General features: G+C 38.3%; 1 protein-coding gene across 4 annotated transcripts in view; it reads left to right on the top strand.

Annotated features, from left to right (window-relative positions):
• Window positions 1-24,036, top strand: part of CEP78 (centrosomal protein 78) — a 42,193-nt gene extending 18,157 nt beyond the window's left edge. Inside the window, exons 9-16 of one of the 4 annotated variants that reach the window (XM_024738916.1) lie at window positions 1,922-2,057; window positions 3,240-3,285; window positions 4,706-4,834; window positions 13,727-13,804; window positions 15,473-15,639; window positions 16,479-16,650; window positions 17,565-17,826; window positions 22,831-24,036. In XM_024738916.1, coding sequence (XP_024594684.1) covers window positions 1,922-2,057; window positions 3,240-3,285; window positions 4,706-4,834; window positions 13,727-13,804; window positions 15,473-15,639; window positions 16,479-16,650; window positions 17,565-17,826; window positions 22,831-22,841 — 1,001 coding nt within the window. In that variant the 3' untranslated portion in view covers window positions 22,842-24,036. Of the gene's footprint in view, window positions 1-1,921; window positions 2,058-3,239; window positions 3,286-4,705; window positions 4,835-13,726; window positions 13,805-15,472; window positions 15,640-16,478; window positions 16,651-16,968; window positions 17,017-17,564; window positions 18,183-22,830 lie in introns of those variants that run through there. The other 3 variants (XM_024738918.1, XM_024738915.1, XM_024738917.1) reach the window with 3 other exon arrangements.
• The last annotated feature ends 1,784 nt before the right edge of the window (window positions 24,037-25,820 follow it).

The following is a 25,820-nucleotide window of genomic DNA, read 5'->3' as shown; positions in this document are numbered from 1 at the left end:
GTATTAAATAGAAGTTGTTAAGAGTGTTTATTAAATGAAAAAAAAGCTTATGACTTGTCTGCCAGTTATTTCAAGACAGTGATATTTTAATAATCAAATAGTACATACAAAGAAGATTTGTGATACCACACTAATTACATATTATTATTAAAAATTTATATCATATGTAAAGCATTCTTAAAACAGCTAAGTTGACTTTTGCTATAATATTAGAAATAAATATATATATAAATAAAACATGTATATGTAAAACATATTAGGAATTTTATAATATTAGTACCTGGTGGTATATAATAGGGCATCATGGAATGAGAATAAAACAATTAAATTTTTTTTTAATTTAGCATGATTAAACAAAGTGGAAATGTAACTGAAGTATACAAGCTCATTGAGCTATTTTAAGAGTAATTTTATTTCTTGGGCTTTTTTTTGTATTTGCCTCAGTTATTTGGAGACATAGAGGTAAGCCAAATCAATGACTGGGTATATAGTTAGATCCAGGTAGGTGAGTATAGGGGTGAAATAATGGTGTGAATTGTGTCACATTTATATTGTAATTATGTATGCCTAAAAAAAGATGGGAACTTTTATTAGAAATTTTTTTTAGCTCCTAACAAGAAAAGTGTAATTTAAAAAAATTTTATTACAAATATATTTTCATTCGTTTCTGAAAGTAAAGGAAGGGTATACACATACAAACCACGTGCATATAAACATTTTTTTTTGAGGGTAATTAAGTTAGACAAAATAGAATAGCACAAAATGAACTGAGCTCCTGTATATTTTTAAGAGACATGTAAGTCACACAGGATCATGTGGTGATTATCAATAAGCTACACTCTATGAAATATTTGTCCTATATTACCACATGCACTCTGTTTTGCACTCCATCCTAATGCTGCTAAAATATAGTAGAAAGCAGCAGCATAGCACAGGGAGATCAGCTCGGTGCTTTGCAATGACCTAGAGGGGTGGGATAGGGAGGGTGGGAGGGAGGCTCAAGAGGGAGGGGATATGGGGACATGTGTATGCATATGGCTGATTTACTTTGTTGTGCAACAGAAACTAACAGAATTGTGAAGCAATTATACTCCAATAAAGATCTATTAAAATAAATAAATAAAATAACATAAAATATAGTAGATTTGAAGGATAAATATAACCATTTTAACCTATGATGTTTGTTTTCAGTAAATTCAAATTAAATATTTAAATGTGAATTTTAATATGTGGCTTGTTCTAAATAAAATATTAACACGTAGGTCTAGTTTTTGCTACCAAATATTTCATATAAAGATACTTGACTCTCTACTACTGAAATATAGGATGTCTCCACATTTCACTCTTTTATCCAGTGGGTTTCATTTGTTTTTTTGTGTGTTTTCTATATGAAATCAAATGAGCAGTGAATGTTGACAGGCTTATAGGAGGGTAACGTTGACTTACCTACCACTTGTAGTCTTATAACTTTTATTGTTTTTACATAGAAAAATTCATCTTAAATTGAAATTTTGGTCTAATTCTAAAGATTCTGTTTGGCAGAAGTCATGGGTGTGTATCTGTGTTTCTCTATCCTGGAGATTCAGAAATGCCAAAGGTGTTCTAAGAGTCAATAAACTTGAGTGTTTCTGCATGATACATAAAATGTATCATTCTTTGGGATTTTTGAAAAATTTATTTTTGCATTTCTGCACATCTCAGTACTTTTGTTTTAGTTAAAATAACTTGTTACTGTAGAGAACTTATATTTTTTAAAAAATGCTGGCTTATGTAAAACCTTTTTACAAAACGATCCTCTTTTTAATGGCCTTGGCACCATTGTCAAGTGCCTGTTTGATTCCTTTCAAAGTGTACACGTGTGACAGTTGCTCTGTAGACCTTTGGTGCATCTTGATTCCTTCTTATGCTTTGTCAAACATAGGCTTGGCCACAAAGAAACCTGTAGGTAATGGAAGGAAACACTCTGCTGGTAAAGAATGTTATGCTCCTGAACCTCTACCACCTGGTGTGTCTGGTTTCCTGCCGTGGCGTACTGCAGAACGTGCAAAAAGGAACAGGTAACGTGCTTGCATTCCCTGTCTTTTTCAGTCATTCAGAATTCTTTGTTTTGGAACTTCTATTATGTGGGCGGTCTCTGGTGCTTTCTATAGAGCAAAAAAGATAACTCACACATGGCTTCGGCCTAATGAGCCCTCTAAGGAAGAAAAACAAAAAATAATTGGGAGTTTCAGCTTGTTTCTCAAGTGTCACAACAGAGGTAACCCGTGGGCGTCCTGAGGAGACTAAAATTATCTCCAATTGTGCAGGTGAGAAAAGTTTCACTAAAGGCAGGTGTAGTTGAGCCAAGCCCTACAGCACAGAAGTAGGAATTTGGATATGTACGAATGGGAAAAAAGACATTTTAGGCATGGGAAATAGTTTAATGCAGAATGGATGAGAAATATGGAGTAGATCTATTCTAAACCAACTGGCTTAACTCAGTAAATCAGCTTTAGTGAGTCAAACTAGCTTTAGCTGATTACTTATCCAGGGGATAGCTGTTCAGAGTAATTTTTGTCATAGAACTGTAAATGAAATGGTTGAACTATCGCTTTAGGCTTGCTAAGTGAAATAGATGGCTCTAGATGATCTTCAAGTGACTTACCTGGTAGTATTCACGAAATTGGAGGTTAACAATTGCTTAAGAAAACAAAGAGAATTGATTTTAAATAGTACTTGAAGTAGTTACTGTGTAAAATATCTGTTCAGTTGTTCATGTTAAATGGATGTTTATAATCCCCATTGGACAACCGACTACTTTTTTGCAAATGGTATTGTGAATTGCTGTTGCATAAACTGTAGTGTTGAATCCCCAGTCTTTGCACTTGAGTTTAACAACCCTGTGGTTTCCTGTCTTCTTTCTGAGACACTTCATCTCAGGTCCATCCTTGTCACATGGAGTGGTAAATTAGAGAATGATTAATATCACCAGTTAAAGAAGTGAGCCTGAAATCTCAACCATCCTGAACATAGGAACTGAAGGGGCCTCTCAGCAGTTCAGAGAGTTATTACCAAGCCAGTCGGCTGAATTCTGTTCAGTTTTCTCCGTAGCATAGCCCTCCAGGTCCTTCTTTTGAGCTTATTTTCATACACAATTCTGTATGGATACTGTACATAATACTAAATAGTTGTATTAACTGGGTTTAACTGGTGATGTATTTACATCAAGATATAACTTCATTTTGTTGATATATTTTTAGGGGTTTTCCATTCATCAGAGCTCGTGATGTATCTAGTCAGTTGCAGGTATGTAGCTATCATATTTATAATATAGAGGGGGTTGAATTGGGAAAGGTGGATGGTCATTCTTTTTGCTTTTTAAACTGACAGAGCCTTACAAGAAGCATTTCCCTCTCTGAAATAAATCAATTTAAAACTTGTCTGGTCGCTCTCCCAATGCAACTGTGTAGTTTAAAACTTGTCTGGTCGCTCTCCCAATGCAACTGTGTAGTTGTGTGGATTTGGCACACAACTGGCGGCCTTGTGGTTATGTCTGTAAACAAGGAAGCCTGTTCTCCAGTCCGCAAATCAGCTGTTACCCAGTGAAACGAACTTGACTGCCGTTTCTGACCCCTCACATGGAGCTGTCATACTCAATAATGTTCATACGTTTTCAAGAAATGTTGTTTGTTTGCGGGCTATATGTACAAATTCCTGATCTTAAAGCCAATATAAAGCAACATATACCAAACCTCTGCTCTCTCACCAAGGCCACACACATTCCCTCTCTTCTGGCCTCATGACAAGCTAATACTGTCAGTATCAGAATCTCCTTCCCAGTGGTCTTGGGAGACTGCATAGTTGCTCTGTGAAAGGCAACACTGCTGAGACTGAGAGAAGAGCACCTTGGGTGTCAGTCCTGCCCTTGCATGCCCAGAGGGAGGGGTGTGCGCCTCGTTCTCCTGTTGGGATTTTCCTGTGCTGCAGGGTTTGCTGCTTGTCAGAATGATGTCCTAGCGACTTGTCTTCTGCGTAGTTATATAATCCCAGCACACTTCTTTATGATCTGTAGACTTTTATGGGGTCGTGACCAGGTCAGTTTTTAAATGTTTGGAAATGTCATATTGAACAACATTGCAGGGGCAGTGAAGCTTGACAGGAGAATTGTATTACTATTACACTAGTTTTGGCTTAAGGGTGATGAGAAGATGAAATTTTTGATGGGTCAGTTTTAGTTGTGTATGTGATTTATTTTTTAAAATTCTAATGTTTATTATTCACAGCTTAGATATATTGACTTTCTGATTATTCTGATTCTTTATCAGTCCCCTTACTGATGAATTCTCCTCCGAAAAACTACATTTTCTTCCAGACTGTTTTTGTCTGATGGTGAAGAATAAATTTTTCATTTGCAGTATAAAGTTGATCTGAGAAAAAATGTTTACCTTGGCTCTTCACTTGGCTTCTGCGAAAGAAACTTAATAAAATAATATGGGCAATTCCCATTACTAATCCTAACCATGTACAACAGAGGTCTGTATAGTAACATAGCAAAAATAAGTTCCTGTAATTTTACTTAGTCATTGCCTGTTTTAGACTAAGGAGCAGTGAGAGACATTTATAAATAATGATACCTCAGATCACTTTTGTTAAATGTCCTCTAATATTTGGATATTTGGTATCTGCTTGTGTTATCTTTTATACAATCTTGTCTTCTTTCTTCAAGCAGTCAGAATTTCCTGTGACTGTGACAGTAGAGAGTCCTTCCTCCTCAGAAATCGAAGAGGTCGATGATTCCTCAGAAAGTGTTCAGGAAGAGCCAGAGAAAATCAGTTTTAAACAAGAAGCATTACAGGTACAAAGTTATCACTTTAAAGCTATAGAGAAGATTATTTTTCAAGTGGAAACCTGATTGCAACACTGCATAGCTTGTGTGAGGGTTCTCTTTTCCTCTCCCATCTGCATTGTATCCCCTTGAATGGTTCCTTAAGCTTAGACCAAGGTGAAATGGTGGACATTTGAACTGTAAGAAATAAAAATCAAAGCATGTCATTAGTAATATATTTTTATTTCCTTAGAACCTTAGGATATTAGATTTAGGGAGAACCTTAGTGATCATATGATAAGGAAATTGAGTTCTGAATGAATGTAGTCAGCTGATTCAGTGCTCTTGTTTTACAGATGAGAAAATTGGCAGTTCTAGTTCAACTCTCTTTTTATAAGAGGAAAATACGACCTCATTTGAAATAAAAGTAAAGTTGAAAAAAGTTTTAATGTTGATATTCTCCTTTCCTAAAATAAAAAATATCAAGAAGCTATATTACCTAATAAACCTGATATCTAATGTCATTCCATACTTTTGTTTGTATGGACAGAAAAGAAAAATTGATTTTCATAACAAATTTTTGAACCTCAAAAATAATACATTTATTTTATTTCAACTTTAATGCAGAGCTGAAAATTTCTAGTAAATAAGGGAACACCATTTGGGGGGACCTTGTCTTTGTGCTACAAAGTCCGTGTTTAATTTTTTAAAATTATTTAATATGATTTTCTTTTCATATGAAACTTGACAGGTTTCAGAACTAATTATCCCATTATTGTAGGACTATGGAAATTACTATTTGATTTTCAAAAGAGAAAGTTAGATTTTTATTTTTTAATTAAAATTAATGATAATATAGAGAAATTTTAAGAAAAGAACTTAGAAAATTATGAAATGTTAGAGGAGTAATCTATAGTTCATTTAGAGTTACCCCCTTTTGTTTTATAAATGAGCACCTAAAATTTGTAGCACGTAAGTGGTTTATTAGTAAGTTGCAGAGTACGACAAGACCCTAGAGCATCTAACCCACGTTCCTTGTCATTTTAGATGTGTTGTGTCCATTTCCTTCACGAGTAGACCAGAGATTGTATTTCTAAAAGCAATTATAGACACTGGGGAAGACCAAGAAGTTTAAACACTGGGACCACAGAATAGCAGATTCAGAATATGCACTGAGAGCCCTTTCAGCTCTTGTCTGTTTTGACAATACCCTAAAATGATGGTACCAAAGTGTTTAAGTATATAAGCCCACAAGAATCAAGAGACTTCAACATAGTTTTGAAAGACGGAAGACAAGTGGAAGAGTGTGAAACTGAAGCAGTAGAACAGAGGAAAACCATCACCTAGAATATGCACACGGACCACCTTCAACTGAGGAGGAATCTGACCCCACCTGCAGAAGCAGCTCCGTGCTCAGATGCACGTGTAGGAGAGAGGGTGGAGTTAGTTAAAAGCGTGACTCAAATAGGGGAGCTCATTGAAGGGTTGTGTTTGGAGGCGTGGACTCCCAGCCCCGCCCTCACGCTCCTGAAATGAGATGATTTCATTTTGAAAACAGTGAAACTGGGGAGAACTAAGGCAGCTAGTGTGAGTTTTTACACCCTAGAAAGGAGTGTTTCGGGGGGATGCTATTACAGTTACTCCCAGGTTCTTCCTGCATAAGAAGCCAATCAGCTGTTGACTTCAGGGAGCTTTCTGCACTCATTCTTAAATAGAAAATAGCTGTCATTTGCCTGATATTTGAGTAAAGCTTACAACATGAGAGAGGGGGGAAAAGAGTGAAAACATATCCTAGTAGGACCAGGGACAATTTAGGGAACAAAATAATTTAATAAAAACCCCTAATTAGTATCCTGAGAGAGGTTTAAAAAGAGCTAGCAACTATTAAATAAGACTGGGGGTTAATTAAAAAGAGAATGGTCAGAAAGCAAAAGAGGTCTCTTGGAAATGAAAATATGGTTGCTGAAATAAATTCAGTAGGAATTAAAAAAATTTCTCAGTATATGAAAAAGTAAGACATAATGGAAAATGTGATAGAAATATGTTAGAGAGGCTGCATCTAGGAGATCCAACATGTTACTATTAGAAACTTTAGACCCACAAAAAAAATGGAGGGAAGCTGTCAAAGGGCAAGAAAATTCCCCACAGCTGAAAGTAAACATCAGGCCTCAGATTGAAAATAGCTGCAAGATGAACAAAAATAGAGTCATACCTAGACACCCTTCATTGTGAAATTTTAAAATACTGAAAAAATAAAATAGAATAAACTACTGAGAGGACACATCCATTCCAGAGAGAAAAATACTGGTCACCTAAAAAAAAAAGTTAAAATCTGACTTTATCATAGTTGTCATCAGCACCATGGATCCTGGAAGGCATTAGAAAGATACCTCCAAAGTTTTTCAGGCATATAATTTTCGCCCTAAGGTTTTGTATCCAGCCAAACTATCAGTCATAAGTGGAGGCTGAATAAGATATTTTGTACGTAATTTGAAAATTTTACCTCCTGTGCTACACCTTAAGCTATTTATAGAAATAATCCAGCAAAATGAGGAAATAAACCAAGAAGGAAGGTAATAGGGGATTCAGTGCAGAGAGCAGCTAGTTTAGATTTGAGAGGCTTCTATTGAGATTGTGTGATGGAGAGCTTAGAAACACCTTGAGACATATTGTACTTACTAGGTATTAGGCACTGTTGGAAGGGAGGAGGGAGAGGAAGAGGAGAAGGAACTTGAACTCCAGAGGAGGAAAGGCTATACTGACATAAACATGAAGCAAACTAAACTATGGTTGATTTTTAACCTACCATTGGTGAGCAAGAGAAGAATCCACTTAGACTTGACACTATAGATGTCCCCCTTTTCAGTGACACACAGGGGTAATGACCACCTATCTAATTTGTGGTCCAAACCAGAACACTTCAATAGTGTAAGGAGGCGCTCTAATGCTGTAACATCAGGACAACAGGTATAAACTGGAACAGCCCAAGGCAGCTTGGGGTATGTGGTCACCCTACACAAGGGCAGTGACACTGAAACAGTATAGAAGGAGGTATAGACTATACACAGAGACACAATACATCCGCAGTGGGCAATATTAATTTAATTGTAATAATGGAAATACTATCTTGGTTTGCAGCTTTTATTGTCAACTTGCATGTAATAACGAATAACTAACCTAAACTATACTTAGTATGTATTAGTATTAACTTGGTATGTACTGAAATGTATTGTGTACTAGTATGTACTTAGTATATATTATGCTCTAAGTGTCTTTGCATATATTAATTCATTTAATCCTCTGAATAGCCTTATGAGGTTGGTGCTAATATCATTCCCACTTTTCAGAAAAGGAAGCTAAGACAGGGAAGGAACTTGCCCAGACTGTACCTAATTTAGGGCTGGATTGAGGCTTAGTTTATAGTTGATCAACAATGTAGGTTTTTAAGTATATCACTACAAGTCAAAGAGATCATGAGCAGTGGAATAACTAATGATGACATAACTTTACTGAGCAGTGTGGACATAGGAAAGAGTGCAAAGGAACTAAACCCTTACTTAGTAAATTAGAAAGTTAACAGATAATGCCTCAAATCTAGTGAGAAAATAGTTATGTAAGAGTATTACTTGGAAATGGAGAAGAATTCAAAATAACATAGTTGGACTTCCCTGGTGGCGCAGTGGTTAAGAATCTCCCTGCCAATGCAGGGGACATGGGTTTGAGCCCTGGTCCGGGAAGATTCCACATGCTGCAGAGCAACGAAGCCCGTGCGCCACAACTACGGAGCCTGCGAGCCACACCTACTGAAGCCCGCGCGCCTAGAGCCTGTGCTCCACAACAAGTGAAGCCACCGCAATGAGAAGCCCACGCACCACAACGAAGAGTAGCCCCTGCTCACCGCAACTAGAGAAAGCCTGCAGGCAGCAATGAAGACCCAACACAGCCAAAAATAAATAAATAATAATTTAAAAATAACAATAGTTGACTTAAACCTCATAAAAAAAGGAAATCCAAACAGCCAGTAAACACGGAAAAGCGTATGACTTCATTAAGTAATAAGGGAAAAGTGAGTCAAAACCAGTGAAACTACATGCCAATCAGACTGACAAATACGTAAATAAAGTGTGGTAGTATCAGGTATTGTAGACCTGGAGTACTATGGGAATCTTCTACCCTGCTTATACTGGAGTATAAATCAACACAACTACTTTGGAAAGCATTTAGCACTCTCCATCAACTGACGGTATATAAATACCCCGTGACCCAGCAGCCCTCACCCCCGCCCTGTATAAATGCACCAGGATAACCAGTACAGCAGGATTCGTGTGCATTATTTGCATTAGCACAAACTGAAAAAAATACAAATGTCTATTAAGAGTCAAAAATTGCAGCAATGTGGATGAATTTTTTAAACCAATGTTGAGTGAAAGAAATAAGATAGAAAAGACTTCATATACTGTGATCCTCTACATAAAGTTAGACGTTGACAAAACTAAACTATTTTGTTAAGGATGCATGCAGGTTAAAGGAAGTGATTGTCAAGAAGTGAGGATGGTGTTTATCTGGGAAGAGGGAAGGAGCTTGTGATGAGAAAAGGATATGGGGGGTTTTTGAGATGCTGACAAGTGTCAATACTTTGAGATTTGAGTAGTGGTTATGTAAGGATTATCTTTTTATTTGTCACATTGACAGTTTTTTCCTGTGCGCTTCTCAGTACGCATATCGTATTTTACAGTTAAAAATCTGTTTAAAGAATCGGTCGCTTGAGTGCTGGATGTGGGAGTGGGATGAGACCATTTCATTTTAAGCCCTTCACTACTGTTTGCATTCGCATGTTCATTCATTCAGCATTAATTGAACATATTCTATGTACCAAGCACTCTTCTAATTTTATATGTGTTTTAATTCATGTAATCCTCACGAGAGCTCTGTGATATGGGAGCTTATCTCCATTTCATAGATGAGGAAGTTGAGACCTAGAGTTACAGAATTTGTCCAAGGTTATATAGCTAATGGGTAGGGCCAGGCCCGTTTGCCTCAGAGAATCTGAATTTTTAAAATATAATCTAAAAGAGAATTTAATTACTAATTATAAGCAAAAAAATTGTACATTAAAGAAGATGACAAGTTTTCATCTATCCAGTTAGAAAAAAACATACAGTCTATCTTTCACACACATACATCTTGTATTGGCAGGGATTTTCCTTATTAAGCAATAATTTATTGACCGTCTACTTTGTGCTAGGCACAGGTGCTGGGGATAAACACTTAATAAAATACACTCCTTTCTTCAAATAACTTGCACTCTAAGTGAGGAGGTAAGCCAACAGTTATAGTAGAGGTTATATACCAAGTGATACATCACTGATGGCAGTATAAAATCTTAGAAATCTTTTGGAAAGAAGTTTGGAGATAGGTACCTCAGAGCCTTAAAAATGTTCATTTGCTTTGATCTCAAACTCATTTTTATGGATTTATTGCAAGAACGTCATTCTCAATATGGAACAAAGCCTTCATGCATAAAAACGGTTATTTTGTCTTATAATATTGAAAAGTTGGAGAGAATTTAAATGTGTAAAATGGTTAACCAGTAAACCCACTCAGTGGAATATTTTGTAGCCCACAAAAAAAATCAAGGTTATGAATCCCCTGATTATATGAGAAATGATTTATTTCAATGTTAAATGGAAAAAAGTTGAACATAGAATTTAATATGCAATATGATGGGAGCTTTGTCCCAGAAAAATCACCCTAGCCGGTGTACAGAAGGGAGGAAGGAGAGCAGATGACAGGAAGGAAAATTATTCCAAAGCCTTATCATTAGTCTTACTTAAGTAATAGAATATCAAGCAATTTTACTTTGTAACTTTTTTGGTTCCATATTTCCATGTAAGGGACATGAATTATGAATACTTTGTAGGAGGAGGGTACACTTTTTCACAAAAATTTAACACTGTGTTCTAATTCCCTCCACTAGAGGGAGAAACTATTTCATGTAATTGCACTTTGATGTGCTATTTAGAACCAGTCAGGAATTTTTAGTCTACTTTCCTCTGACTGTGGTGAGGTTTTTTTGTTTGTTTGCTTATTTGCTTAGAATTTCTTTGAAATCAGTTTCAGAAAATTTATTAAACCATTATATTAAAAGCAGAGGAATTTTGCAATTTTTTTCCCTTTTTCGCCATTGAAAACTTGGCTGGCTTTAGTAATGAAACATTAAAGAATTTGAAGTTATTGGACTGTCAATTTTTAAAATATGTTCTAAATATAAAAATATATGTTCAGTGAGCAAATTTTTGAAAACAATGAACAACTTATTGAGGGAAATAAAAGCCACCTCTGCATGTACACACACCTAATCTGCTCTTTTGTCTTAAAAAAGTATCAAAAATATTTTGTCATGTCACTAAATACTCCTCTACATCAGAGAATTTGGTTAAGCTTATGCACCATCTCCCAGGAAAAGCACACAGATATATTTTGAATGTGGAACTCCTGAAGCCCATTCATTAACTCTGGTTGAGACCTCTTGTCATTCTTTTCTTAGTGCCTTCATAGCGCATTCCTTCAGACGGTGAGCTATTTTTATTTAAACCAATCCCAATTTGGAGGCTCTTAGCTTTCTTCTAGGGTTTGGTTATAAACAATCTTATGACATCATGTTGGTACATAAATCTTTGCCCACATCTTTGATTTCCTTAGGGTAAACTCCTGATGTAGGATTGTTGTTAGGTACCAAAAGCTACTCTCCAGAAACTGATACCAGTTCCTCTCCCAATGATGGCATATAATAGAGTTCCTCATTCTTTAAGTGATTGTTCAAAGCAGTTAAAATGTATAAATATACCGTACTGTTTTCATAAGTACAGGTATTCTGATTGTTTATCGCTGCATAAGAAACCACCCCGAAACAGTGGCCTAAAACAATGACAGTCATTTATTTTGTTCATGAACCTGGAGGTTGAGTAGAATATTAATTCTTTTACTACACTCCTACTGACTGCAAACAGTACCTATTTGACTAGCTCACAGTTCCGTAGGTCAGAAGTCCAGGCACAGCGTGACTGGGTTTCCTGCTCAGATACTCACGGGAACATGTGGGTTCCTTCCTGAGAGTGTTAAAGCACGTGAAATTTAATTATAAGACATTGAGCCCCAAACGATGGATGTTCACCATAGTTTGTGTGGGTCACAGAGCTGAAATCAAGATGTCAGTCTGGCTGTGTTAGCATCCAGAGGCTCTGGGAAAGAATGCCTCCAAGCTTCTTCGGCTTGTTGGCATAATTCAGATTCTGCAGTTGCAGGACAGAGGTCCCCATTTCCTTGCTGGCTGTCAGTCAGGGGACAGTCTCAGCTCCTAGAGGCCTCTCGCTTGCCTTCCCTGCTGCAACATTGGACTTCTTCAGAGCCGGCAATGGAGAGTCTCCCTCTTGTCCCTTTTGTACTTCAATTTAGGAAGAGTTCAGGTCCTCTTTTTTTTTTTTTTTTTTTGGTTACGCCCGCCTCTACTAATTTGCTCCGCGGCATGTGGGATCTTCCCGGACGAGGGCACGAACCTGTGTGCCCTGCATCGGCAGGTGGACTCTCTCAACCACTGCGCCAGCAGGGAAGCCCTCAGGTCCTTTTTATGGAGTGCCTGATTAGGTCACATCCACCTAGAATAACCTCCCTATCTTAAAAAATCAACTTATTTTGAACCTTAGTTACATCTGCAAAATCCCTTCACCCCAGCACCTAGATTTAGGGTTTGATTGGTTGATTGGAAGGTTTGTGTACTTCAGTAAGTAGGAGTCTTAGGGACTCTTACAGAATTCTGCCTATTGCAAGCAGTGTCCCCACTTCAAGGACCTAAGTGTCTTAGTTCTTAAAATTCATAAGAGAGTTTATCAGTGTTCATTTTATTTTATTGACCTTGGTGATGGGAAGACTTCCACCTCCGTGAATGGGAATGGCACCGAGCTTCCTGAGTTCCCAGTGTGGCTCTGCTACTTAGTGGTGTGACCTTGGCTGTTACCCTACTTCTCTGCCTCTGTTTTCCTCATCTGTAAAATAACATGGAGTTAGTGATCATTCTTTCCTCGTAGGGTTTTATTGTTTTTTATATATATATAAATTTATTTTATTTATTTATTTTTGGCTGTGCTGGGTCTTCATGGCTGCTTGAGGGCTTTCTCCAGTTGCATTGAGCGGGGGCTACTCTTTGTTGCAGTGCACAGGCTTCTCACTGCGGTGTCTTCTCTCTTTGCGGAGCACGGGCTCTAGGCACACGGGCTCAGTAGTTGTGGCACATGGGCTCTAGAGCGTAGGCTCAGTAGTCATGGCACACGGGCTTAGTTGCTCCGCGGCATGTGGGATCTTCCCAGACCAGGGCTCGATCCCTTGTCCCCTGCACTGGCAGGCGGATTCTTAACCACCGCGCCACCAGGGAAGCCCCCCTTAGGGTTTTGATGATTAGATTATTTAATGCCCAGAGAACTCCAGGAACAGTGCTTGACTGTAAATTGCTTTAAAAGTGATTACTTTAAAAAAAATGCTTTTGAATCTGCAATTATGCAATTCAGTTATGTTAAGCATGTTCATTAATAGGACTTCCTGCTATAAAGAGACCCACAAATAAAAATAGAATTTTTCTTTCTTGGTCTTAACTTTTTATTTCTGACTTACTATGTTATACGCATATGGCTTTTATGGTGGGCTGCCACAAATTCATGTTGGAAAGAGTGGGATTTAAATAAATCTTTACTATGCTAATTTGATAGATTTTGATAATTCATTTCACTAGCATGGTATGATATTACCAGTAGCAGACTAAAATCTGAGTTCACTTCTGGCTCTGCCCCTAAATCCTGATGAGACCTATAGCTGGAAAGGCTTTTGGATATTATACTGTGAATTATCATAATATTGACTCTGTTTGTTTAGGAAAAACTGGAGGAGTGCCTAAAGCAGTTAAAGGAGGAAAGAGTAATAAGACTGAAGGCTGATAAACGAGTCAGTGAGGTAAACAAGTTTCTTCTTATACTTTTGAGAGTGTTTTGGTTTTATTTTGATTAGATTTTAAGCCATATACACATAGTTTGTATGTAATATGTTGTAATATGTATATAAAACTGTAATATGTTGCAAATTGGTTGTATCATATGGACTTGCATTTACTGGTATTTAGTGATCATATGATCTATATTCCAGAAAGCATATTTTTAAAAATGTGAAAATTTGGTTTTGTGTGTGTGTGTGTGTGTGTGTGCGCTTTTTTTTTGTTGTTGTACGCGGGCTTCTCACTGTTGTGGCCTCTCCCGTTGCAGAGCACAGGCTCTGGACGCGCAGGCTCAGCGGCCATGGCTCACGGGCCTAGCCATTCCGCAGCATGTGGGATCTTCCCAGACCGGGGCACGAACCCGCATCCCCTGCATCAGCAGGCGGACTCTCAACCACTGTGCCACCAGGGAAGCCCGTGTGTGTGCTTTTATATGACATTAGCTTATTTTCTGTTCATGATTCTTTGATTCAAGAAAGCACTTTTTGTGCATATACTGTATATACAGTAACATAAAAGACATGATGAGACTCTCCTGGCAATGAATTAGGAAAGGGAATCATTTAAATAAATTTAAGATATTGGAAAACTTCTAAGAATGCAATGAAAGATAAAAATATATACTATGATAATTACATTAGGTAATGTACATGAAAGCAGGGCATAATCTAAAAAGTTCTATCTAAATATAATTTATCACAGGGTGAGTGTAGGGAGGAATTTTTTTTTTTTTTGCGGTACGCGGGCCTCTCACTGTTGTGGCCTCTCCCGTTGCAGAGCACAGGCTCTGGACGCGCAGGCTCAGCGGCCATGGCTCACGGGTCCAGCCGCTCCGCGGCATATGGGATCTTTCCGGACCGGGGCACGAACCCGTGTCCCCTGCATTGGCAGGCGGACTCTTAACCACTGCGCCACCAGGGAAGCCCGGGAGGAATTTTTGAAAGTGCATCCATTGGATTGGCGGACACTCATTCAATAAATGTTGAGCACCTGCTTATATAAGGCAAAAGGGGCATCATGAACATAACGGTCTTTCTGAGAAATACTAGACTTGAGCTAAAAGGGTTTTTAAGTGCATAGATGATGACCGGAAGGGGAAGAGTGCATGGGGTTGAATATTTTTAAGAAGCCAAAGAAAATATTGGTGATCCTACATTTAATAAATTGGGTTGGGTATGATTTAGGCCTTTAAACGTAAGCATTAGATATTTTGCTCACTAAAATTAATTCTTAACATTCAGCAGAGTTGTAATATGTTTTGTCCAAATCAGATTCTATATTTCATTTTCTAATTTAAGGGAAACTTAAAGCAGGTAATTTTCTAATGTGGAATGAGGCTCCAATATGATTTTAACCAGTTAGAAATGTGATCTTTTGTGAAAGATCATTAATAAAATGATAACTTTGGTTTATTTATATACCACCTAAGTGTTATATAGGAAAGTTTGTTGGGTGCCTGTGGGTTTTGGTTATTATGTGATGTGGTCTCTGTCTTTACTGGTGGAGAGTTAGGTTAGTTACAAATTAATTACATTTTGAGTGTTTTAGTTTTGTTCCTTGAAACTAGACAAGGCTACTTTTGATGACAATGAGAAAAAATCATGTCAGACATTTTCAGTTTTCTTTTATAGCTGGAACATGAAAACGCCCAGTTAAGAAATATAAATTTCTCTTTGTCTGAAGCCCTTCATGCACACTCATTGACAAGCATGATCCTGGATGATGAAGGTGTTTTGGGCAGCATTGAGAATTCTTTTCAGAAGTTCCACGCTTTCTTGGATCTCCTTAAAGATGCTGGGTTAGTTCACTTCTCTTCATGGCGTTCTTCTCTTTGCGACTATAATGGAAGTTTTCTGAGGAACTGGAGCAGTTCCTCACTTCCATGGGCATATTTAGTGTAATTATAGGTAATATAGTTGACTTTTTTAAATGAGGAATTAAATTTTTTTAAGAACTGCAAATAGGGGAGCCTGCTTTGTTAGAGTGGGGAGCCCATTATAGAAGAGTAACCTGTAGACAGAGTAATTAGTAGGTATAGTTTTTTGTAAAGACTAAATTGAAGGCAATTTTCAGTGAAAGTATTCGGGACTGCATAAGAATTTTCCTGTCTTTCACTTATTTGCTTGTTTGATAAGTTTAAATTAAAGTTATTTTTGTCTTAGACATAAAAATTACTATTAATCTGCAGAGAAGATATAGGTCGGTGGTTCTCAACTGGGAGCAATTTTGCTGAAAGAGGGAAGTGGAGATTGATAGTTGATGGAGTAGTGTTTTGTCAGTGAATGAATTGGTGTTGGGAAGGAAGGAACAAACACATTCTTGGAAACTGGAGGAAAGGTGGTAAAGAGGTGTGGGAATGGAGGTGTGACAGGCAGTGGACGAGGTGCGTGGTAGATGTTGAAGCTGCTAGTGAGACAGTGTTTAAAATGGAGGGGTAATAGGTAAGGAGATGGGATGTGTCCTAGAGGGTGAATCTGGAAAGGGCTGAGAATTTGGGGGAGAGGCTTGTAATCTGGAGTAGGATGTTGACTTTTACTATTTTAGAAGTATTTCATGATTGTAGGTCTGGGGAAATCTAAACTGCTCTTATGCGATTTTAATAACCTTTGTCTTTTCTCCTTTCCTCCTCTGGTCCAGGCTTGGGCAGCTGGCCACAATGGCTGGTATAGATCAGTCAGATTTTCATTTACTAGGTCGTCCCCAGATGAATTCTACTGTTAGTAGTCCACCTAAAGAAGAAAAGAAGGCACTTGAAGAAGAAAAATCAGAATCAAAACAGGGTGCCCCAGGACAAATGCAAAATATCCAAGTAAGTGGACAGAACAGCACTTAATGATTCTAAGAGTGATTAGCAAAAAGGAAATAACCAGGTCAGGGAGAAAACAATAATGATCAGTCTCTAATAGTTCACATGCTCGGGAACTAGAAGACTCTGGAATCCTTTCCAAATCTGAGATTAGTAGTAAATGTGTGCCCATTTCATGATACTGTATTGTTGTAAATAAGAAAACCGGAAGTTCTTTAGAAAATTTATGAGTTAAAGCGAACTATCCTTAATGAAGAAAGGAAACATTAGAGAACATATTCCAAATTGTATAAATGTCTATTCTATTCATATTTTATCTAGGTTTCTATTTGTATGCAATCAGCTTACAATGAAGGAACGCTAATGAAGGTACATGTACTGATATAGATAATTTTTAAAATAAGTAATCCAGACATAGCTAATAGGTAACGTATTATGGTGACTCCCCTGGTCATGGGAATGGGAGGGGAAACCTGTCATCTCTTCCTCCAGCCTCACTTGGAGCCCCCTTCTCCCACCTCAGCCAATCTCAGACTGGTCTTGGGAACTGAAAGCTTGAGAACACAGTCTGGTCACAAGCTATATACTATTTACATGTGCCTGGAGGACAGAAAAGAAATTAATATTTTTACAGAGTAGGGTTTATTTTTAGTGAGGGACAGGAAATGGGTAATAACTACCCCAATCACCAAAGTCTGAAAATATAGCGGACATAGCCTTGGATATAGCTAGGTTAAGTTGAGAATCACTTGGCAAGATATAATTAGAGAGAAACTGGCTCTGAAATCTTCTGAATAATCAATTGACTGTCCTAATAATAATATCGCAGAGTAACATTGAAGTTTTGAACTCTACTTTTTAATGGTTGGCTTTGTGCATCACTGAATTTTTGTCTTGTCTTTTGTTTTTCCTTCCAGTTTCAGAAAATTACAGGTGATGCTAAGATTCCTTTGTCTCTCGACTCCTTCCAGGTCCCAGTCTCTACTCAGGAGGCCTTAGAAACTTCCAAAGATAACCTGGGGTTCCCAGTCACAGAGCAGCGGCAGGAGTCTTTGGAAGATTTCATTGCTAGAACATGTCCTCCTTCAGCAGATGTCATTTCTGGAACTGGAAGTCAAAGAAAAGAAGAGGAGTTATCTAGAAATAGCAGGTCTTCTTCAGAGAAAATGACCAAAGCAGGTGAATATACCAAAAAATACTCTGCTAAGAAACAACCTGGGAAGGACCTGCATTCCTGCTCCGACTCACCTGTAAAGCAGAAAAACAAAGAAATTGGGCAAAATAATTCTTTGGTTAATAAAACAATTAAAAGTGAGTCTTCGAAAAAACCCATTTCTGTTAAGAAAGAGAGTAGAATAGTGACTGTTTCATCAAAGACAACTAAAAGTAAACTCAGTCTACTAGAACATTCTGAAAGTGATACTCTTGGATCTGATTTTGAATTTCAAGAAAGCATCCATACTCTATCACGCCTAACATAAGTCTAAATCTTTTAAAATTATGTTTTTGCCTTCAAATTTTAATAAATTACTTATGTTTTTAGTATAGCATATGGTGTTTTAAAATACTTGACTGGAAGCCATTAGAGAAAGATTTATCTATACTTTTTTATTATAATGAAAGTCTGGGTGTATTTTTCCTTGTGACAGTTTGCACCATTCTTCAGCTAGTGTTTACTGAGGGCTTCATATGTACAGTACTTTTCTGGGTGCTATTGCTTTCAGCAGTGAACAAAAAAGAGCCTTTACTCTCCTGGAACTAACACTCTGGTGGGAGAAAACATAAACAACAAAGCAGGGTAAGGGGTAAAAAGAGATGGGAATAATAAATGGAATAATTTTATCATTTGGTTAACTGTCAGACTATTATAAATCGTATGGCCAGAAGCCATTGACATATTTTAATTCACAATAACCAGAGAGCATCAAACAATTTACCAAGGCACTTAACCGTGTTTATGGATTACAGCAACGCTCTGAGGTAGGGAACTGTTACCATCCCCATTTACAGATGAGGAGACTGAGGAGACATTATGTGAGTTGCCCAGAATTACACAGCTGTAAGTGGGAAGCTGGGATGTGACCAGAACCCATGCTCTTCTTTTTTTAATGTATGGACTTTATTATGTTTCATTTGTTTCTGATTTATGTGATTTTTTTTTTAAGATTTTTTTTGATGTCGACCATTTTTAAAGTCTTTATTGAATTTGTTACAGTATTGCTTCTGTTTTATGTTTTGTTTTTTTTGGCCACACGGCATGTGGGATCTTAGCTCCCCGACCAGGGATCGAACCCTCACCCCCTGCATTGGAAGGCTTAGTCTTAACCACTGGACCACCAGGGAAGTCCCCCTTATGTGATTATTTTTATGGCAATTTTTAAAAATTTTATTTTTTATTGACGTATAGTTGAATTACAGTGTTGTGTTAATTACTGCTGTACGGGAAAGTGACTCAGTTATACATTTATATACATTCTTTTTCATATTCTTTTCCATTACGGTTTATCACAAGATATTGAATATAGTTCCCTGTGCTATACAGTAGGGCCTTTTTGGTTTTTTTTTAATATATCCCCTTTTTTTTTTTTTTTTTTTAAATGTTGGGGTTAGGAGTTTATTAATTTATTTAATTTATTTTTGCTGTGTTGGGTCTTCGTTTCTGTGCGTGGGCTTTCTCTAGTTGTGGCAAGCGGGGGCCACTCTTCATCATGGTGCGCGGGCCTCTCACCATCGCGGCCTCAATTGTTGCGGAGCACAGGCTCCAGACGTGCAGTCTCAGTAGCTGTGGCTCTCGGGCCTAGTTGCTCTGTGGCATGTGGGATCCTCCCAGACCAGGGCTCGAACCCATGTCCCCTGCATTAGCAGGCAGACTCTCAACCACTGCGCCACCAGGGAAGCCCTAATATATCCACTTTTTAAAAAATAAATGTATTTATTTATTTTTCATTTTTGGCTGCATTGGGTCTTCGTTGCTACGTGCGGGCTTTCTCTAGTTGCGGTGAGCGGGGGCTACTCTTCGTTGCAGTGCACAGGCTTCTCATTGCCGTGGCTTCTATAGTTGTGCAGCATGGGCTCTCGGTGCATGGACTTCAGTAGTTGTGGCACGCGGGCTTCAGTAGTGACTCACGGACTCTAGAGCACAGGCTCTGTAGTTGTGGCACACGGGCTTAGTTGCTCCATGGCATGTGGGGTCTTCCTGGACCAGGGCTCGAACCTGTGTCCCCTGTATTGGCAGGCGTATTCTTAACCACTGCACCACCAGGGAAGTCCCATGTAGGACCTTTATCCATCCTGTATATACACCAGTTTGCATGTGCTGATCCCAAACTCCCAATCCAACCCTCTCCCACCCCCTCCCCCTTGGCAACCACCAGTCTATTCTCTATGTCCCTGGTTCTGTTTCTGTTTCACAGATAGGCAGAACCCAGGCTCTTAATTACTTTGTTATCCTGTTTCCTTGTTAAGAGAGGAATGGTTTAAGGAAGGCACCGAGAGAGAAGCCAGTGACCACTAGAAGTGAAAAACAGTGGGGCTGTCAGAAAGCACTCCTGTCTCCTTCCCCCATCGTGAGCAGAATTTTTAAACGGCAGAGTATGTAAGAGCATGTGATGACACATCTCTGGATTAAATTATGTCTCCCTGGTAAACATGCACAGATAAGTCTTTAGTTCAGCCAGACTGAAAGGTGAGATCAGAGAAAAGCTGGATTGTCAGATTTCTTCTAGAAGGTCCTGCCTGATTGTTACTAAGAGGGCTACTACAGTTCAGTTCATTAGTCATGGATTGAGTGTTAGAGGAGTGAAACAATGACCAAGGTGTAGTGTTGGCCCTTTAGCAGTGGAGTGAGAGGGGAAGACGCACAGCAGATGTCTTATCCTGCACGTGACATGCTATGATGGGCATATTCAGGGCGTTTGATCAGTGTTTGTGGAAGAAGAGGGGGAGCTGTGACGCAAAGAAAAGTCATCGAAAGAGGCAGTCCCTAAGCTAAGTCTTAAAGGACTTGTGAAAAACTGGTGAGTCAGCCAGTGAAGGGAAAGGACACTCAAGGCAAAGAGGACAGCGGAAGTCCAGAGCCGTGAGTGTGCGAGGGGTGTGTTATGGAGCCACAGGCACAGGCTCTGGAGGATCAGTGCAGTGTCACCAGGCAGTGGCAAATGCCCCTAAAGGAGGCAGCAAGGAGGAGAGCGGGTCTTAAGCACCCATGTACGTGGAGCTGGTTTCCTCAGAAAGTAGCTAAGAATGGAAAGGACAAGTTCAGGTGGCATTTTAGACCACTGACGTCAGTATGGATGAGGAATTTGAAGAAGCCTAGAGATAATTATGCCCCACTCTTCTGAGGAGCAGTGTTTTCTATTTTCGAGTGGGACTTTCACGCTGCCACCTCCTCTCCTGTCCCTACTGAGAGGTTTATAGGCCGGCAGAAGGGAGAACCTGGCTTAAGTAAAGTTAATCAGGTTTCTTTACGGTACAGCTCCTCGGGGCTGCTGTAGGCTAGTGTTCATTCTGGATCGTCACAGCAGGCGTATGGTACACAGCCATCCTCAAATATATTTGATTGTAGAGTCCTTTTTTAATAGAAGTGTCTAACAACTGGTTCCACCAAACAGCAATTTGGTAACTTCTAGACCAGGTAATAGCAAGAAGAAAGGGGTCTGAAATAAGGTATAGATGAAGGGAAGAAATAAGTTCTAATTCTATTTAGAAAATTACAAGCAAGACTTGGTCTTGGGAAGTAAGGAAGAAGTAGGAGGCGGAGGCTGGACCCCCATCTGTGTGACTAAGTTTGGGTGGTGGTATCATTGAGTTTGGAAATAGGGAATAAAGAACTGAATTGGGGAAAAGACTTTACTTCTGGACATGTTGAATTTTAAAGCACCTGTAGAATTCAGGAGATAAACTGGTAGATAACTGGATATGCATGTGAAGACATGGAAAGATAAAAATTTGAATGTCATCAGCACATATAAGCAGTCATTAAAATCATGAAACTGGATGAGATTTCAGAGAATTGTGGGTACTGTCAAAGTTTAGGTAATAAGCAGAGAAAGAATTCTGGGAAGGAGAGAGGTGATAGAGTTTCAAGAAGGAGGAAGTAGATGACAGTGTCATACTTCAGAGACTGTAAGTGTCCATTGGATTTGGGCAGTTAGGTCCCCAGTGACTTTAGAGCAGTTCAGTGAAGTGGTGAACAAGAAAGCCAGATGGCAATAAATTGAGGGTGTAGGGCTGCCAGTGGGGCCCAGGCGGGGCTAGTGAAGACAGTGGGAATAGGCTACTCTGAAGGAGTTTGGATGAAAAGAGAAAATAATTAGCAAAAAAGAATTTTTTAGAATGAGAAGGACTTATATTTTATATGTTGAAACGAAGGAACTGATAAAGAAGATCCTGAAGATGTAGATAAGTAACTTAGAGAATTGGGGAAACATGGAAATATGGATAAGAAAAAAACCTTGCACAGTATATAAAAAGCACTTATATCCTTTGAGTTGGATGGATACTGGTAAGTTTGGGAGGAAATAGAGGTATGAAGAGATAGAAGTTAAATGACTTTATACTGATAGCCTCAGTTTTCTTTGACACAGATTTTTCAGAGACATATACACATACATAATTATAGTTTTAAAATTCTTTCATATTTACATGTTTTATTGATCATTTGAAGTGATTCCATTAAAAATTATAAATATGGATACTTTGCTGCTTAATATGTACAGTTTCAGTACTTCGTTAAACTTTCGATACTCAACCTAAAGCAATGTCACTTAATTGGAATTAAATATTTTCATTTGGGTTAGAGTTTATGAGCATGTACCTTTACTGAGAAATTACTGTGTACCTTTGCTGAGTGTTTACCAGAGCATATGCAAACAGGAATTCTGTTTTTTTTTTTAAACAGTGTCAGATGTGATACAGTAGCAAAGAGCTCGTCATCTTGCCCTAAATATGCCATAATTACTTTTGGTCAAAAATTACTGTTGTATGCATTCCCAATACTATGGCCAGGAATCAGTCTAATTTCAAATGGATATTTACAAAATAATCCCTAATCTCAAAATAGTAACACTTGATTTTCAGAAGATCAGCAAGATGGTTAATTTTTTAGAAGATCCTGATTATAAACTACATACGAGAACTTATGGTTTAACATGGATCACTGAACACATTCTTTTACTCTTCCAGAGTCCCATTGAAATGACTGGAGAAATATTAAAACAAAAATAAATTAATAGCAGAGTTGGAAAACCAGAAAATGAACAATGTGGACTTCCTAGAAGATAAAGAGCAGATTATTGAAAGATGAGTTAATTGAAGAGTGGAACAGCTAAGCCATTCCAATCACCTCTTTGTGGAGTACCTAATTATGGAGTTTGCCACCAGGCTCAGGCTAAGAAAGCAGCTCTCTGAAGTGGGGGTCCTGACACAGGAAACACTGGGATTGGAGAACAAGGGCATTATCCAAAATGACTCCAAGCAGGAACTGAAGATAAGCTGCCACACTTCTGGTTACGGTGACCTGCCACTCCCTTTATAATCACCAGAGTGCCTATAATCAGAATTTGTATTCATTGAAAGTGAACCAGAATTCTCATTTGGCTGAGGAAAAGCACTTCAAACCTTAGTCTTAGGCCCTCATCTATAAATATGCCAAGAACCATCAAATTTGAAGAAAACCACTAACATAAAAGGAGACACCAAATTAAAACAAATTAACCTGTTCAAGAAAGTAGTTACTAGAAGAAACAGAAGAAGTTTAAAAATTAGTACAATTAGGATCTTCAAAGAGTCATGGGGATGTTGCATCCATAAAGAATAGGATGCTAGGAAAAAGATATTTCGTTTTTGGAAATTAAAAATACGATTGTGAAAACAGAACATTCAGAAGATGGACTAGATAGCAGAATAGATTCAGTTGAAGCTTGAATTCATGAAATGGAAGATCTGATTGAGAGATCCCCTTAATATGCATTGCAAAGGGATGAAAGATAAAAGTTATGAAAAAGAAAGACTCCTAGAAGAACACGGGAGTTGGCATACAGTAAGTGCACAAATATTTGTTGTATGAGATAGTGCAGATATCAGTATGAGCAATGAATCCATGGAAGATTTTAAATCAAAGGAACTGATGATGCCATGTGATCTGTGTTTCCCCTTTATAATCACCATGGATGCTTATAATAAGGAAAAATCTAAGTAAATATTATGCATATGTAAAAATGAAGTGAGCTAAAATTCTAGGCTTTAACATGAATGGAGGCAGGGCAGGATATAGAAAGTGGAACAGTGTTCAGGATCTCGTTTTATTCAAGGCAAGAACATAGTGTTTACCTCTAGGTGTGATAGAAAAATATATTTAAGTATATTTGAAGTGAAAGGCATATCAGTGGGGATAGGTTATGTGACGATACTTCAGCCACAAGCCTGAAATCTTAGTGACTTAAAGCAACATTGCTTTATTTGTGCTCATTCTGTATGCGTTTGGCAGATTGGCTAGAAGCCCTACTCCATATCCCCCTCAACCTGGGAGCCAGCTGACAAAGCATCACTATTTGGAACATTGCTTGTTACAATACCCAAGCAAAACTAGATTGTGATGCAACATACCCTGACTTAAAGCTTCTGCCTAGATGGAATGCATGTCACTTCTCACATTTCATTGGCCAAAGAAAATCACGTGGCACGGCTGAATTCAACTGAGCAGGGAAGTGCAGACTTACTGTGTGCCAAGACAAGGAGAGAGAGAAGCAAATATACGTCAACAACTTTAATAGCCCCCAAACCACCAGGAAAGGGGGGATGGAATTTAAAAATCCAAGAAAAGGCAGGAAAGAAGAAACAAATAGGAACACACACACACACACACACACACACATACAGACGGTAGCAAGACCAAATGCTTTTCTCACAATAAATGTAAATTAAATTCTGGAATTCCTTAAGCTCGAGTAAAAAAAACAATCCAACTATGTACTATTTGCCAAAAAAAATGTCTAAAAGACTTTCGTGGATTATAAAGAAGTAAATGAGCATACCAGGCAGATGCTAACAAAAGTGTATATGACTATGTTAACCTCAGAATAAACAATAATAAATAGGACTCGATGAAAACCATTAACTGGGAGAAAGTAAAAGCATTTCTCTTCGGTTGATAAAAAGTATAGTTTTGCAGAAAGATTATTTGAAATCGGTTCTGCAATCTAGAAACTCAGTTTCAAAATGTATAGAGCAAAAACAGAAATACAAGGAAAAGTGAGCAAACCAATTATGAGAGAGACTTTAACACATCTCTCCTCCAAATCAGTGGCTCTACTGCTACTCACTAAATAAGAAAATACTGACAGAACCAAGGGCTGGTGAGGATGCAAAGTAACTGAAATTCTGGTGGAAACAAAATGATGTAGTCCCTCAAAACAGATTGGCAGTGTCTTTAAACAAATACACCAGCAGTTTCACAAGTTACGTGAAAACTTATGTTCATGTAAAAACATGTATGTGGTGTTTATAGCAGCTCTATTATCATCATCAAAAAGTCTTCCTAAGGGTGGATGGATAAACAAATGATGGTGTGTCCACACAATGGAATACTACTCAGCAATAAAAAAGAATAAATTATTAATACATATGTCAACTTGGATGAATCTCAAAGTCACATGCTAAGTGAAAGAAGCCAAAAGGTTACATCTTGATGTAATCTCAAAAGGTACATACTTTATGATTCCATTTATGTAATATTCTTTTTTTTCGGCTGCATTGGGGCTTAGTAGCAAGATGCGGGATCTTCGCCAGGGCGCGCGGGCTTCAGAGCGCGTGGGCTCTGTAGTTTGCGGCACACGGGCTCTCTAGTTTAGTTGTGGTGCATGGGCTTAGTTGCACCACGGCATGTGAGATATTAGTTCCCCGACCAGGGATTGAACCTGCGTCCCCTGCACTGGGAGGCGGATTCTTAACCACTGGACCACCAGGGAAGTCCTATTTATGTAATACTCTTGAAAAGGCAAAACGATGGTGATAAGAGACTAGGTGAGTGGCTGTCAGGGGTTGGGGTTGGAAGGTTTGGTTACAAAGAGGCTGTGCAAGGGAGTTTCTTTCAGTGATGAGCTGTTCCTTGTTTTGGTTGTATTGGTGGTAACATGAATCCATACTTAAGTTAATTTAAGGGAACTGTACCCCCC

Source organism: Neophocaena asiaeorientalis, unplaced genomic scaffold (assembly GCF_003031525.2).
Source record: "Neophocaena asiaeorientalis asiaeorientalis breed wild unplaced genomic scaffold, Neophocaena_asiaeorientalis_V1.1 scaffold249, whole genome shotgun sequence".
Classification (NCBI taxonomy): Eukaryota; Metazoa; Chordata; class Mammalia; order Artiodactyla; family Phocoenidae; genus Neophocaena; species Neophocaena asiaeorientalis.
The sequence above is the reverse complement of the archived record's forward strand: the minus strand, read 5'-3'. Positions and strand labels throughout refer to the sequence as shown.